Here is a 12,909-nt window from a genome sequence, read left to right as displayed (position 1 = left end):
AGTAACAGCGAGCGGTTCAGGCGCCCCCATGTTTCATCCGTCCGTATAACATAATCCCGGAAAGGTTTGGGAGGCGTTCAAGCGCTGTTTGGCAAACGTAAGATGATCAGTTACGTTTCTCATGGTCGGCGGCTCTTTTCCCTCCGCTGCTCTCCTGTGATTCCCTTTTTTTCGTCTGTTCTTTCTCATACAGCGCCGTCATGAAAACCGAGATCAGCCGAGTCCACGTTCATTTATTTATTTATTTATTTATTAGTTCTGGGATGTTATGATTTTGAAACAGATTTACCGCTGCTTCAAGATCATAACTCTTAGTGTGGTTCGGTGAAGTCCTAAAGGCTTGAAATGTATTTGTGACTTTCCCAGCGTGTTAAGGTGCAAATTTCAGCATTTTTAAAACTTTATTATAGTACGGCAAAGTATTTCGGCAGAAACTTCAGGGCCAATACCTTTGTGGCAATTTCAATTTACATTTAAATAAATAAAACGTATCGTGCCCTACAAGTTTCAGCTGCATCAGATAATCTCCGTGTCTCTGTCGTCTGAGGTGAACGCGCTCGGTGATCCACACCAGACGTCTTTCAGGCATTCCAGTACCGCGGGGAACATCGGTGCTCTGATGAAATGTGCTTTAATGCCTCGATTCCACATTGTGATCAGTTTTCTTTCCCTTTGTCCTGCAGGTGTGAGAGAACGTGGTCAGAATGACGCTGTTCCAGGGCTCGACGTTTTATGAGAGGTGGAGGACGAGGATGTTATTACTTATTTTCGTGTCCGTGAACCTGCTAGCGGTGAGCGTCGGGGCGGACGCGGTTCCAAACCTCCTGGAGTTACAGCTGGACGAAGAGCAGCCCGAAGGAACCATAGTGGGCGACATCAGCGCCGGGTTACCGGCCGGGGAGACGGCCTCGCTCTACTTCATCTCGGATCACGAGGGGACCGGCGTCGGGAGCGACCTCAACATCGACGAGACCACTGGGATCATCAAGACGGCTCGGAGGCTGGACCGCGAAGAGCGCGATCATTACAGCTTCATAGCGGTCACCATGACCGGCCTTACGGTCAAAGTGTCCATTACGGTCAACGACATCAACGATCACGCGCCCAAGTTCCCCAAGAACAAGGCGGCCCTAAAGATCCCCGAGCAGACCGCAGTAGGGACCAGATTTTCCCTCGAACCCGCCACCGATGCAGACAAAGATCAGCTCACGACTCAAGGGTACGTCATCAAGGAGGGCAACGTGGGGCAAGTGTTCAAACTGGAGACAAAGAGGGCAGCAAATAAGGTCCTGTACTTGGACCTGGTGGTCAGTGGCGTCCTCGATCGTGAGAAGAGACCCTCTTACTCTTTGCTCTTAGAGGCGTTCGATGGCGGCTCTCCTAAAAAAACGGGTCAGATGACTCTCGACGTGACGGTGCAGGATATAAACGACCACGCTCCTGTTTTCAACCAGAGCAGATACCACGCCATCATCTCCGAAAGCCTCCCTCAGGGCAGCAACATCCTGCAGGTATTCGCCACGGACGCCGACGAAGGCGACAACGGCCTGGTGCTGTACGAGATCAACCGGCGGCAGAGCGACCCCGAGAGGTACTTCGTGATCGACTCACGTTCCGGAATCATCACGCTCAACAAGCCTCTGGACTACGAGATGAGGAAGGTCCATGAGCTGGTGGTGCAAGCCAGGGACAACGCGAGTCACCCGGAGGTCACCAACGCCTTCGTCACCATCCACGTCAGAGACTTCAACGACAACCAGCCAACCATGACCATCATCTTCCTCAGCGAGGACGGCTCGCCCCGGATATCCGAGGGCGCCCAGCCCGGGCAGTACGTGGCCCGGATTTCGGTCACGGACCCCGATTACGGCGAGTACTCCAACGTCAACGTGTCCCTGGAGGGCGGAGACGGTAAATTCGCTCTCACTACTAAGGACAGCATCATCTACCTGATCTGTGTGGACAAGATCCTCGATCGTGAAGAAAGAGACTCGTATGAGCTCCGAGTCATGGCTACCGACTCAGGCACGCCGCCGCTTCAAGCCGAGTCCTCGTTTACCATCCAGGTGACCGACGTGAACGATAACCCTCCTCTGTTCGACCAGCAGGCGTACAGACAGACCATTCCGGAGGTCGCGTATCCGGGCAGCTTCGTGCTACAAGTGACGGCCCGAGACAAAGACCAGGGTCCAAACGGGGACGTCCGGTACAGCATCCTGCCCAACACGGGGACGCATTCCGATTGGTTCACGATCGACGCCGTGACTGGCATCATCACCACGGCTACCCAGCTGGATTACGAGACGTATCCTAATCCAAGCGTCAAAATAGTGGCGACGGACGGTGGGAAGCCGCCCTTGTCCTCCACCGCCGTGGTGGAAATCAGTCTACAGGATGTTAATGATAACAAGCCGGTGTTCGGGAGCGGTTCCTATGAAGTGTCCATCAAGGAGAACACAGCTGCCGGGACCTGCTTCCTCGAGGTAGGAAAGTGTTTCATGCATATTGATTAGCCACTACGATGCTAAATATAGTATTTTAAGACTGACCAAACTATAGGACCTGTTATGGGTTTTGTGTGCTTTTTAAATCCTACTACTTTTAAAGCCTCTCCTCAGTTTATGTCCACTTACTGTCCACCACCACTCTGGATTAGATTCTGGTTAAAGTGACCTTGGGTTCGTCGACGGCTCTATATAAGTCTGACTTTTTATTATTATTAGTTTATTATTATTACTCACTCACTCATGTTTTGTTGGTGTCTGTCGTTCCACAAGGAAGAGGTATTAGCACAAGCGCTTATTTTTGGACCCGACCTTTCTTTTTGGAGAATATTTTTGAAGCTGATGATTAAAAAAATGCTCTGAGCTCCAGGCTCTGTGTGTCAGGAAATATTCAACAATTAACACAATTAAACACAAACACAATTCTACTAGCCTGTCAGTCGCACTTATATTAATAAACGCACGTGTTTTTGGTGCATGGAGTCGGAAGAAACATTGACAGAATTGGTCAGATTAATTTGGTATTAAAGGTTTAGGTAAAAAATACTATTAATTGGGGGCCGCTCAGGTGGCGCAGCAATAAAAACACACGCTGTATCGGCTGGGCTGAGCGGCCACGTGAACAACGATTGGCCTGTTGTTCAGATATGGGCGGGACTAAGCCGGATAGGGTCTCTCTCTCATATCTAATGCAATTACTCTGCTGGCTGATTGATGGCGCCTGCACAGAGATGAGAAAAGAGTGCTGTCAGGGTGTGTCTCTCCGTACACAGTGCTGAGCTGCACTGCACTCGTCAAAGTGTAGGTGACAAATTGCATACGGCATGCTGCCCACATGTCAGAGGGGCGTGGGTTAGCTTCGTTCTCCTCAATCAGAGCGGGGATTGTAATGATGTTGTAGAAAGTAGTATAGAAAGAAAATTATTATACAAACAGCTCTGCATTCATCAGTTTTTGAAAAAGACGCCCATGTTTTACTGCGTTCTGTTCTGTCAAAACCTCACAACAAAAGCACTCGGAATAAAATGGAGTTTCTTCTGTGTTAAATTCTTGGCAGTTATTATTATAAAACACTTTCTTTAGATCTTATTTCATGCTCCACACCACCAGCGTTTGTTCCCCAAAATACCAAATAAAACACTTCAATCGTCAAACCACGTCGGTTTCTCTTTGCTGTGTTAAACTGCCAAACCAGTCGCGGTTCTGTGTTCCACATGGGCGGAGGAGTTGGAACTCCAGATATGTGGCCCTTGTTTATTTATACTTACAGTTATTCACAAGACAAGGTAAAGTAGACATGGGGGCAAGCTATGGTTTTATTTTTTATTTGTAATCATCTAGACATGTCAGGGCGGCTCGGTGGGTAGCACTGTCACCTCACAGTGGGTCCTTTCTGTGTAGAGTTCTCGCGTTCTCCCCGTGTCTGTGTGGGTTTCTGCCAGGCGCTCCGGTTTCCTCCTACAGTCCAAAGACATGCACCCATTCGAACCTGATCAGGATAAGCGGCTTAGAAAGTAATTTAGACGTGTCCATTTCCAATCAATGCTCCCTGCACAGTACATTTTCAACGTTCACGTCCAAGCTGGATGATGAGAGCCGCAAAGAAGCTTCCACATGGAGCCACGAGGCACTTCTTTTCACCAGCCAGTGGTATACATACGTACAGCCAGAGTACACAGAGAGGAGAAAATGGCAAGTTTTTTTGGAAATTTGGAGAACCCAGAAGAAACCAGTGTGGAGCCTGGAGGAGCGTCGAGTTCTCCTCTCTACTCAGCGGCGTTTGAAAACAAGCCGTATCAATATCACATCCTAAATCTCGCTCATGAGCGCTGGAGATTAGACACGGCGATATCTGAGAGGACTCCCGGGGTCATTTTAACCCCCTGCGCTGCTGCATGCGCCGTGCTGTGTGCGGTTTGAGCTTGAATACGCAGGTGCTGGAACGTTACGAGCCTGTTGTCACATTACGCTGCGGTAAATTCCTCCACCTGTCTCGGCGATCACGCGACTACGCAGTTTACTTTCCTGAGCCCACATGCTTGGACTAATCACGTCTAATAAATCCGAGGCTGTAAACACATCTGGGCTGATGCTAGCGCAGGAAGCTACCTGGGGATGGTTTCCTGTAACTGGAGATCCGGCCCGCGGCGGGGTCACGTTAAAGCGCGCCCCGCTGAAAATACCAGCCGGGCTGCGGCTACCTGTTCTCACGGACTGGAGGAAACAAACCGCTTCTGTACCGAGTCTAGAGAAAAACTTACATCATATATCCAGGAACGATGGAACGTTTAGCTTTGATTTGCTTCTCTAGACGTGGTATAGATTATTGCTGGCGTAATATGAGCGTCGTTTGTTCGTTAAACAGAAAACCACAGGCATCCAAACTCTTTTTTAGTTGTCCCAAATAATTAATCCATTAACAAACCCTTTCAGAAGCAGGACGCAGGACGTTAACAGCTCGTCTGTGTTTTCTTTGACCGCTTTACAATCCAAACCTCTAAATCCGGGCCGATAGCGGGACCTGGAGGATGGTGGGTGGTGGCACGCCTCATTAAACTCGGTTCTCGCTACCACATGGCTCAGGGTTTCACTTCCTCTCTGTTCCTGCTGAGCTGATATTTCTGAGTGTGACAGTTGATCGTATATATAATGTCTTTTAATGTTGCATTTTATTTTTTAAGCAGTGATATATTTTTAACGTTCAGTTTTAAATATGAACAAAAATGATGTGTTAATATACGTAAACAAGACATTTTTGAAAAGCTAATTAATAAAGAGTTCAGTGATAAATGTGGATAAATGTGATATTTTGACTGAATGGGCACAAATTTACATCCACACATTATATATACTGTATATAGAAAAGCCGTAGCCTAATGGTTAATGGCAGGCTGCTTCTGTTCTGTACCCCAAATCAGTATATATATATATATATATATATATATATATATATATATATATATATATATTTATACCCCAAATCAGAAAAAGTTGGGACAGTATGAAAAATGCAAGTAAAATACAAAAAACACAGAGTTTCTTACATTTACTTTGACTTTTATTTGATTGTAGACAGGATGAACCTGAGATATTTCAACTTCATTTCAACATCCATTCCTGCATTTCAGACCTGCAAGAACATTCCAATGAAAGTTGGGACAGTAAAGCATTTACCACTTTCTTGTAATCCTTTTTTTTTTTTTACACAAAACATGAAATATCTCAGGTTCATCCTGTCTGCAATCAAATGAAAGTCAAAGTCACTGTAAGAAATGTAAAATGTGTTTTTTATTATTTGCATTTGTCATGCTGTCCCAACTTAATTATTATTAGCTATTGTATGGAGTGCAGCACGGTTGGTAGCACTGAGGTTCGATTCCCAGGTGGAGCTGTCTGGGTTCTTTCTGTGTGGAGTTTGCATGTTCTCATGTTCTCCCTGTGTCTGAGGGGGTTTCATCCAGGAGCTCCGGTTTCCTCCCACAGTCCAAAGACAAGCAGTCAGGTTAATTGAATCTACTGAAGTACCCCCTGGGTATGAGTGTGTGTGTGTGTGTGTGTGTGTGTGCCCTGTGATGGACTGGCGACCTATCCGTGGTGTTTCCTACCTTTCACCCAGTGAAACAGACCCACCGCAACCCTGACCAGGATTAAGCGGTGATAAAAGACAATAAATGATTTTTGTATGAATTAAAATCTTTAAAATAAGTTCCAGTGGAAGTTAAAGCTGCGAACGGGTGTCGGATTGGGAAAAATGGGCACCGCAGAAAAAGTTGGGGAAGCGCTGGGTTAATGTTCTTCAAAACAAAACAAAAAATAACAAACACATTTATTCACCACCGTGATCCGTCATTCACCCGCCACCTCAGGAGAACATCCCGATCCCGATCCTAAAACCTTGATAACCTCATTTTCCATCATTGTGTCTCATTGTCATTGTTCGGTGCCGATTATTTACTTTCCGGAGGGTCACGGCGAGTTCCCAGTACGCAGTGTGTTCTCGAGATGAAGACGCGATGACACTTTAATCTCCCGACTCCGTTCTCTCACGCACGTGTGAGGAAACCACTCCCATCAGCACGGCCGATCCGGAGGCGAGAGGTGATGGAGATGGACTAGAGATACGCCGGGATTAATCCTGATTTATCTTCCAGCCGCTCGTCTTCCATCACAATCGACAATCGGGGAGGGGGGGGTGGGGGTTGGGTTGATGCGCCAACATTTTCTCCACACACACAAACACACTTATCCACTCACAGATTAAAATGAATCCGTGCTATTTGCCTGTATATAAACAAGGATCAGCCACACATTCCCATCATCTCACCGTCCACAATAACACCGTCCACTCCGGATTTTGACGGGATCAGACGTTCTTCAGGGCGGCTTTGGAATTGTTTGTGTACAGCGACAAGCTTTGTGCTGAAACAGAACTCAAACACCGCGCCCTGCCGACCTCTCCCTGCTCAGAATGACCAGACAGACGGGGTCAGTCCCGAATAATGTTCAGAATAAAAAGCTAAGGGAGGTCAGGTAACGTGACTGACCCACAGACACGGGGAGAACATGCAAACTCCACACAGACCCAGACCGCTCCACCCAGGACCTTCTTGCTGTGAGGTGACGGTGCTACCCACCGAACCACCGTGCTGCCCGGTTTAGTGGTTGACGTACGGATTGGAATATTGATCAGAGGGTTGCTGGTTCAAGCAGACGAAGGTTTGAGCTCCCTCCACACACTCCCTCCTGCTTTTCATTGTGACTAATATTCATATTTTTAACCCCAAAACACGCATCAATCCACCTCTTTTAAATAATAATAATAATAATAATAATAATAAGAGCTGTATTGATTTAATGAACAGGTTGGACCGCTCAGGAGTGGACTTAAGCTCGGTTTGGACTGGACTCACGGTCATTTCGGCTGCCTTAAGTAATTCCATCTCACTACAAGACGTTCTTCTTTAAATTGAATGTGTGTTTGATTTGCTGACGGGCCCTGTGATGGACTGCCGACCTGTCCGGGGGGTTTCGTACCTTTTGTCCAGTTAATCGGACCCATTGCCACCCTGAATAGGGTAAAGTGCTGGTAAAACAGACAAAGAATGAATAAATAAATGATGATGTGGATTTAAAACTCGGGCTCAAATAAACATGATGCACAGTCCTCCTGTCCCCGTATGTGGCCAAAAATCCTGTGTTTTGTTTGACTGTGTAAAAATAGAAGTGAATTTGAGGCATCTTATACGTTCCTCAGATATAGTGCCAGATTTTACCATGCTGAATTCACGCCCTTCTAGCCCGCCGCTCTATAAACTGCGCTCGTCCTGACCGTTCGCTGCCCGCTGTAGACTCTCAGGCACCCGGAGTCGTCCTTCCATTCCGTGTCCGGCTCCGAAAGCGATCCTGTCCTCTCTCTGGTGGTCTGTTCCTCGTCATCCAGCCTTCCAACACACACATACACACACACACCCCAGCGCGCCACAAACGTTTCCAGCATAAGAAAAACCTGGCTGGCGTCTCGGTCCTGTCACCACGCTGCCCGGTCCATATTTCCACCGAACGAGGGGGGTGGGGTGTTGCTTTGTTTTACAGCTAAGAGTCGCTGCATTAGCTGGACGTTTCTGTATGAAGGAAAAGAGCTTACTGCGTTTTTCCGAACCGTGTGCGTACGTTGAGTTGATTCATAGGTGCCCCGCCCGTTTCAGGTCGACCTGTTTACGTTGGCATGTCTGAGTTCCTCTGTAGTTCCTTCTGGTCGGATGTCATATTTTTGTTTGATTTATGGCTGGAGAAAGACGCTCGGTGTGTTTTTCTTTATTCAGGCGGATTTTCTCAGGATTCTGGTTCTTTAACTGGTTCTGTTCAGGCTTCTTAGAACCTTGGTGCTTTTTTAAACCAGTTTTTGGGAGCCGAGGATTACAACAACTGTAAACAGTTCTAACATGATCCTGGAGTGTGTAGATTACCTGTGAGGGTTCATCCTGCTGTTACAGATGTTTGTTTTATTCAAAAAGCATCGATCAGGTATTGCTGATGAAAAGAACCATATGTGAACGTTTTCGTTTGTTTCGTTTTGTTTGTTTAGTACAAGAGTCAGGCGGGAAGGTGGCTCGGTGGGTAGCAGGCATGGCGGTCCGGGTCCTTTCTGTGCGGAGTTTGCATGTTCTGTGTCTGTGTGGGTTTCCTCCGGAAGCTTCGGTTTCCTCCCACAGTCCAAAAACATGCAGTCAGGTTAATTGGAGACACTGAATTGCCCTATAGGTGAATGGGTGTGTGTGTGTGTGGACTGGCGCCGTGTCCAGGGTGTTACTGTGTGCCTTGCGCCCATTGAAAAGCTGGGATAGGCTCCAACACCCCCCGTGACCCTGATTGGATAAGCGGATAAGAAAGTGAGTGAGTACACGGGTAAAAAGAAATCTAGCAGCCGTATAACTGGTGTTTAGTTTGTCAGTATTTGTATACACACACAAAAATGAACATTTATACCTTTTATTTATATACTTTATATTGTAAACTTTACAGCCGTCGTGCTTTCTCTATCCTCGACTGCCTTTTCTAGGATGGTGTAAAATGCGTCTATGTAGAGAGATCAGAGGTTTCAGACAGACCCAGAATCTCTAATCTCCGTCAGGGTCTGGTTTCCGATCCCTCCGTTGGCTTGGTCCTCTCTTACTCTCCGTTCTGCAGATGAACTGAGTGACTGATGTAGTAAAGCCGTGGAAGGAGGAGAAGAAAGAATCCAGTAGCTCATTCTGAGCTGGTTGTGTTTGGCTCGGTGCCTGAGTTTAATGACTTCACGTTCTGCTTCAGATTGGAACCGCGGCTCTTGAGGCTGTTTGACACAGTTTGTGGTTCTTTGAGTGGTTAAACCTCTTGTTTACCTGATGAACCAGTCAACCCCTTCTCCAGAAAAGCTTTTTTCGGTTTTCCAACAAGTGATGTTGAGAAATATTCACAAATAATCCCAAAATGTTTAAGAAGAGAAAATTGAAGTAGAAGGAGGAAATTTAATGAAAGATGTGAAAGTGAAAACAAGTTTGCGTTTCAAGAAGAGAAACCGGTACGTCTCTTGTGTTATGAGGCCGTGTCTGTGGTAAAGGAGAACAATATAAATGTAGATATACATTATAAATATACAGGATACATTTAACCTCTAAGAAAAACAACAAACTGTCCAAGACTTACAGGCGACTGCAATCACAGCAGGATACGTTACAGTCAGCGCTTTGAGGGCCACCATAATGCAGATGTGGCCCTCGACAAAAATGAGTTTGACTCCCTTGCCATATATCATCAATATAAGTTATGTCGGGGTAAATGTGTGTGTACCCTGTGATGAACTGGCGCACTGTATGAAGTGTTTTCTCCTTTTTGCCCAATAAATCGGACCCACTGTGACCCTGACCAGTATAACGCAGTGGTAAATCAGACAATGAATGAATTAGACTTGCAGAATTAGACTCAAACCAGAGCACAGTCGTGTCTTCTATAATTTTTTAATAATAATAATATTTTATTGAGAAGCTCTGTAAGCTCCGTCTTCAGTTCACATGTCCGTACAGCTGATACGACGTAAACTCTTGTCCACGTTAAGCTCCGCCCCTCACCAGCGAAACTTTACCGCACCTGCTGAGCCCAAAACGTCTTTTCATCAGCACTGATAAACCTTCAGTGTTTATCTGTAATCAGTCGTCAGATGAACCGGCGCTGATCAAACGGAGCTCCGTGATTAGACGTCTGATCGTTTGACTGAATGGTTTTGGGTTTAATGGGGGTCTGGAATGCTCACGTGGGAGTAAAAATACCTCGTCATGTCGGGTCAGGAATCAGGAATTAGTTCTTCAGGTTCTTCTTGTGTGGCCATTGTTTTATCCTGGTCAGGCTCGCGGTGGGTCTGATTTATTGGGTGAAAGCCAGGTAAGAACCCTGGACAGGTCACTAGTCCATCACACACACATGCTCGGGGCATTTTTTAGTATCTTTAAATAACCTGACTGACAACACAGAAAGAACCCTGCCTGCCTAGGCTGGGAATCGAACCCAGGACCTTCTTGCTTCAAAGCGCTAGTGATGTAACATAGCCAAGGAGTCCAAGGAGGGTGTATATTCGCCTGACAAACACTCCTTCCAACAGTCCACCAAACCTGTTTTATCCTCCTATTCTTCCGTGGATTTGTGCGTGAGGTCCGGAGGTACGGAGAGCCACGCCCTGATCTCTGCGCCCCTCCACTTTCTGTACAGGTGCCCTGGGCAGCCAAGGTCCTTACACAGCGTTGATAACCCCACCCATTAGTCCGGTCTTTCCGACCCTGCAGACTGGACGCCAATTGTGACTGCTAGAGGGCGCCCAGCCGACCGGTAGCAGAGCCGAGATTTGAACCTTAGGCTCTGCTACCGGTCGTCTGGGCGCCCACTAGCAGGCACAATTGGATTCCAGTCAAACCTTAGGTTCGAATGTTGGCTCTGCTACCGCCCCTCTAGCGGGCACAATTGGCGTCTGAGCACTGGTGTGCAACTGGTGACCTGAAACTGGTGATGGTTTGATGGAAGACGTAGTGACCTCCTCATCCCTCATACTGTAGGTGTATGTAAACTTTTGGCATGAACCGTACATGAACCATACATTAGCTGTACATTAGCTGTACATGTGAAGAGAACATAGCGGGTGAGTTAAATTGGAGTAGACAGATCACTGAGATGTGAAGGGTGGGGGTGTGTGAACGATTACAGAGATGTCTGCATGTGGTGTGAGGTAGCGGTTTTGAATTGAGCTGGTTACCATGGTTACTTTGATGGAAATGATGAGGATGTGGGGGGTGAGGACTGGTGTGTGTGTGTGAGTGATTTGTTGTATACTGATGTGATGGCCTGCCAGGACGTCCCAGTTTATTTTAACATGTTTCCTTGAATGCACATTGTGTGTGTGTGTGTGTGTGTGTGTGTGTGTGTAGTCTGCTGAAGGTAAATGGGGTAACGATCCACAAGGTCACGTCTCCGAATGCGCTTTGTTTCCGCCCTCTTTACAGCAGCGGCGCTCGCTCACGTGCACACGGACCGTTTGCTGTTCCTTCGACCTGTTTTTACCATCATACACACATCATACACACATCATACACACATCACACACACATCACACACACATCACACACACATCTCACATTAGAGAATATATATTTTTTAATCTATAAAATATATAGTGTGTTAATGCGTTAAATAAATATAAACACACACAGCACATGTGCACTGCAGGTACTCCAGGTACCACAAAGCTCCAAAGTTTCTCAGATTATTGACTGTTAAACACACACACACACACACACACATGCATAGGGTGGAATGGCTTCTTTAAATTTGACCTTCACGTTAGTGATGGAGTGCGGGACGGTTCCCCGGTGGGTAGCACTGTCTCCTTAAAGCAAGAAGGTCTTGGGTTCGATGATCTTTCTGTGCGGAGTTTGCATGTTCTCCCTGTGTCTGTGTGGGTTTTCTCTGGGAGCTCCGGTTTCCTGCAACACTCCAAAGACCTGCAGTCGGGTACTTAAGTCCACCTCAGTGTGTGTGTGTGTGTGCTCTGTGATCGACTGGCGACCTGTCCAGGATGTTACCTACCTTTCGCCCAGTGAATTGCACCCACTGCGACCCTGACCAGGATAAAGCAGTGGTAAAACAGACACTGACTGACTGAATGTTAATGAGAAATTAGGTGCTTATTTTAATGCTGTAAATAAATAAATAAACGCAATTTACAACTAAAGTTGTAGATACAGAGCTTGTCGAGTTCATTCAGTAAACAAAAGAGGATTGTGGGTATTAAATATAATCAGAGGTGGAGTCCAGGCTGAAGGTATGACAGTGTATTAGGCCAACGACGGTCGTTTTTTCTTCCTCACACCAATAATAAACAACTATCGATAATTTAATCAGTTCACAATCAGATTAGTGAGTGTAAATTATTATTAAATGCTGATTGATGAACCTGAGCTTGTTGTGTTGATGTTCTGACCAGTTTCCTTTACACAGATGTGAAAGAAATGATCCATAAAATAATACTGTATATAAATACTCTGATTTGCTCGGCTTTGTCCTGCCGGTAGCGGCTTTGGCTCCGTGTGGATCTCTGCAGCTTCATCCATCACTGACCCACCCTCACACACACACACACACACACACACATGATTGTATTTTGTGGTTTACAAGGTCGACTAAAGCTGCACCTGAAAGGTTTGGTGCTGGAAGTCCTTCAGACTCAGGGAGCTCGCAAAACACATTCATCTAAATAAATAAATAAATAAATAAAATAACCAGACTGGCTTCAAAGTTCTTGTGTTATTTGGAAATGAGGCGCTTCTGTACATTCATTCATCATTTCTGAACCTTGTTGATGATTCGGTCGCTTTAAACCTCT

At 46.4% G+C, this 12,909-nt stretch overlaps 1 protein-coding gene across 1 annotated transcript in view; it reads left to right on the top strand.

The window, feature by feature from the left end:
* The first annotated feature begins 704 nt into the window (after nt 1-704).
* The window catches only part of LOC134332459 (protocadherin-16-like), a 60,814-nt gene continuing 48,609 nt past the window's right edge, over nt 705-12,909 (top strand). Inside the window, exon 1 of the mRNA XM_063014115.1 lies at nt 705-2,483. Coding sequence (XP_062870185.1) covers nt 705-2,483 — 1,779 coding nt within the window. The remainder of the gene's footprint in view (nt 2,484-12,909) is intronic.

This window comes from Trichomycterus rosablanca, chromosome 18, assembly GCF_030014385.1.
Source record: "Trichomycterus rosablanca isolate fTriRos1 chromosome 18, fTriRos1.hap1, whole genome shotgun sequence".
In the NCBI taxonomy this organism is placed as follows: Eukaryota; Metazoa; Chordata; class Actinopteri; order Siluriformes; family Trichomycteridae; genus Trichomycterus; species Trichomycterus rosablanca.
Note: the sequence above shows the minus strand (reverse complement) of the source record. Positions and strands in the feature narration are given on the sequence as shown.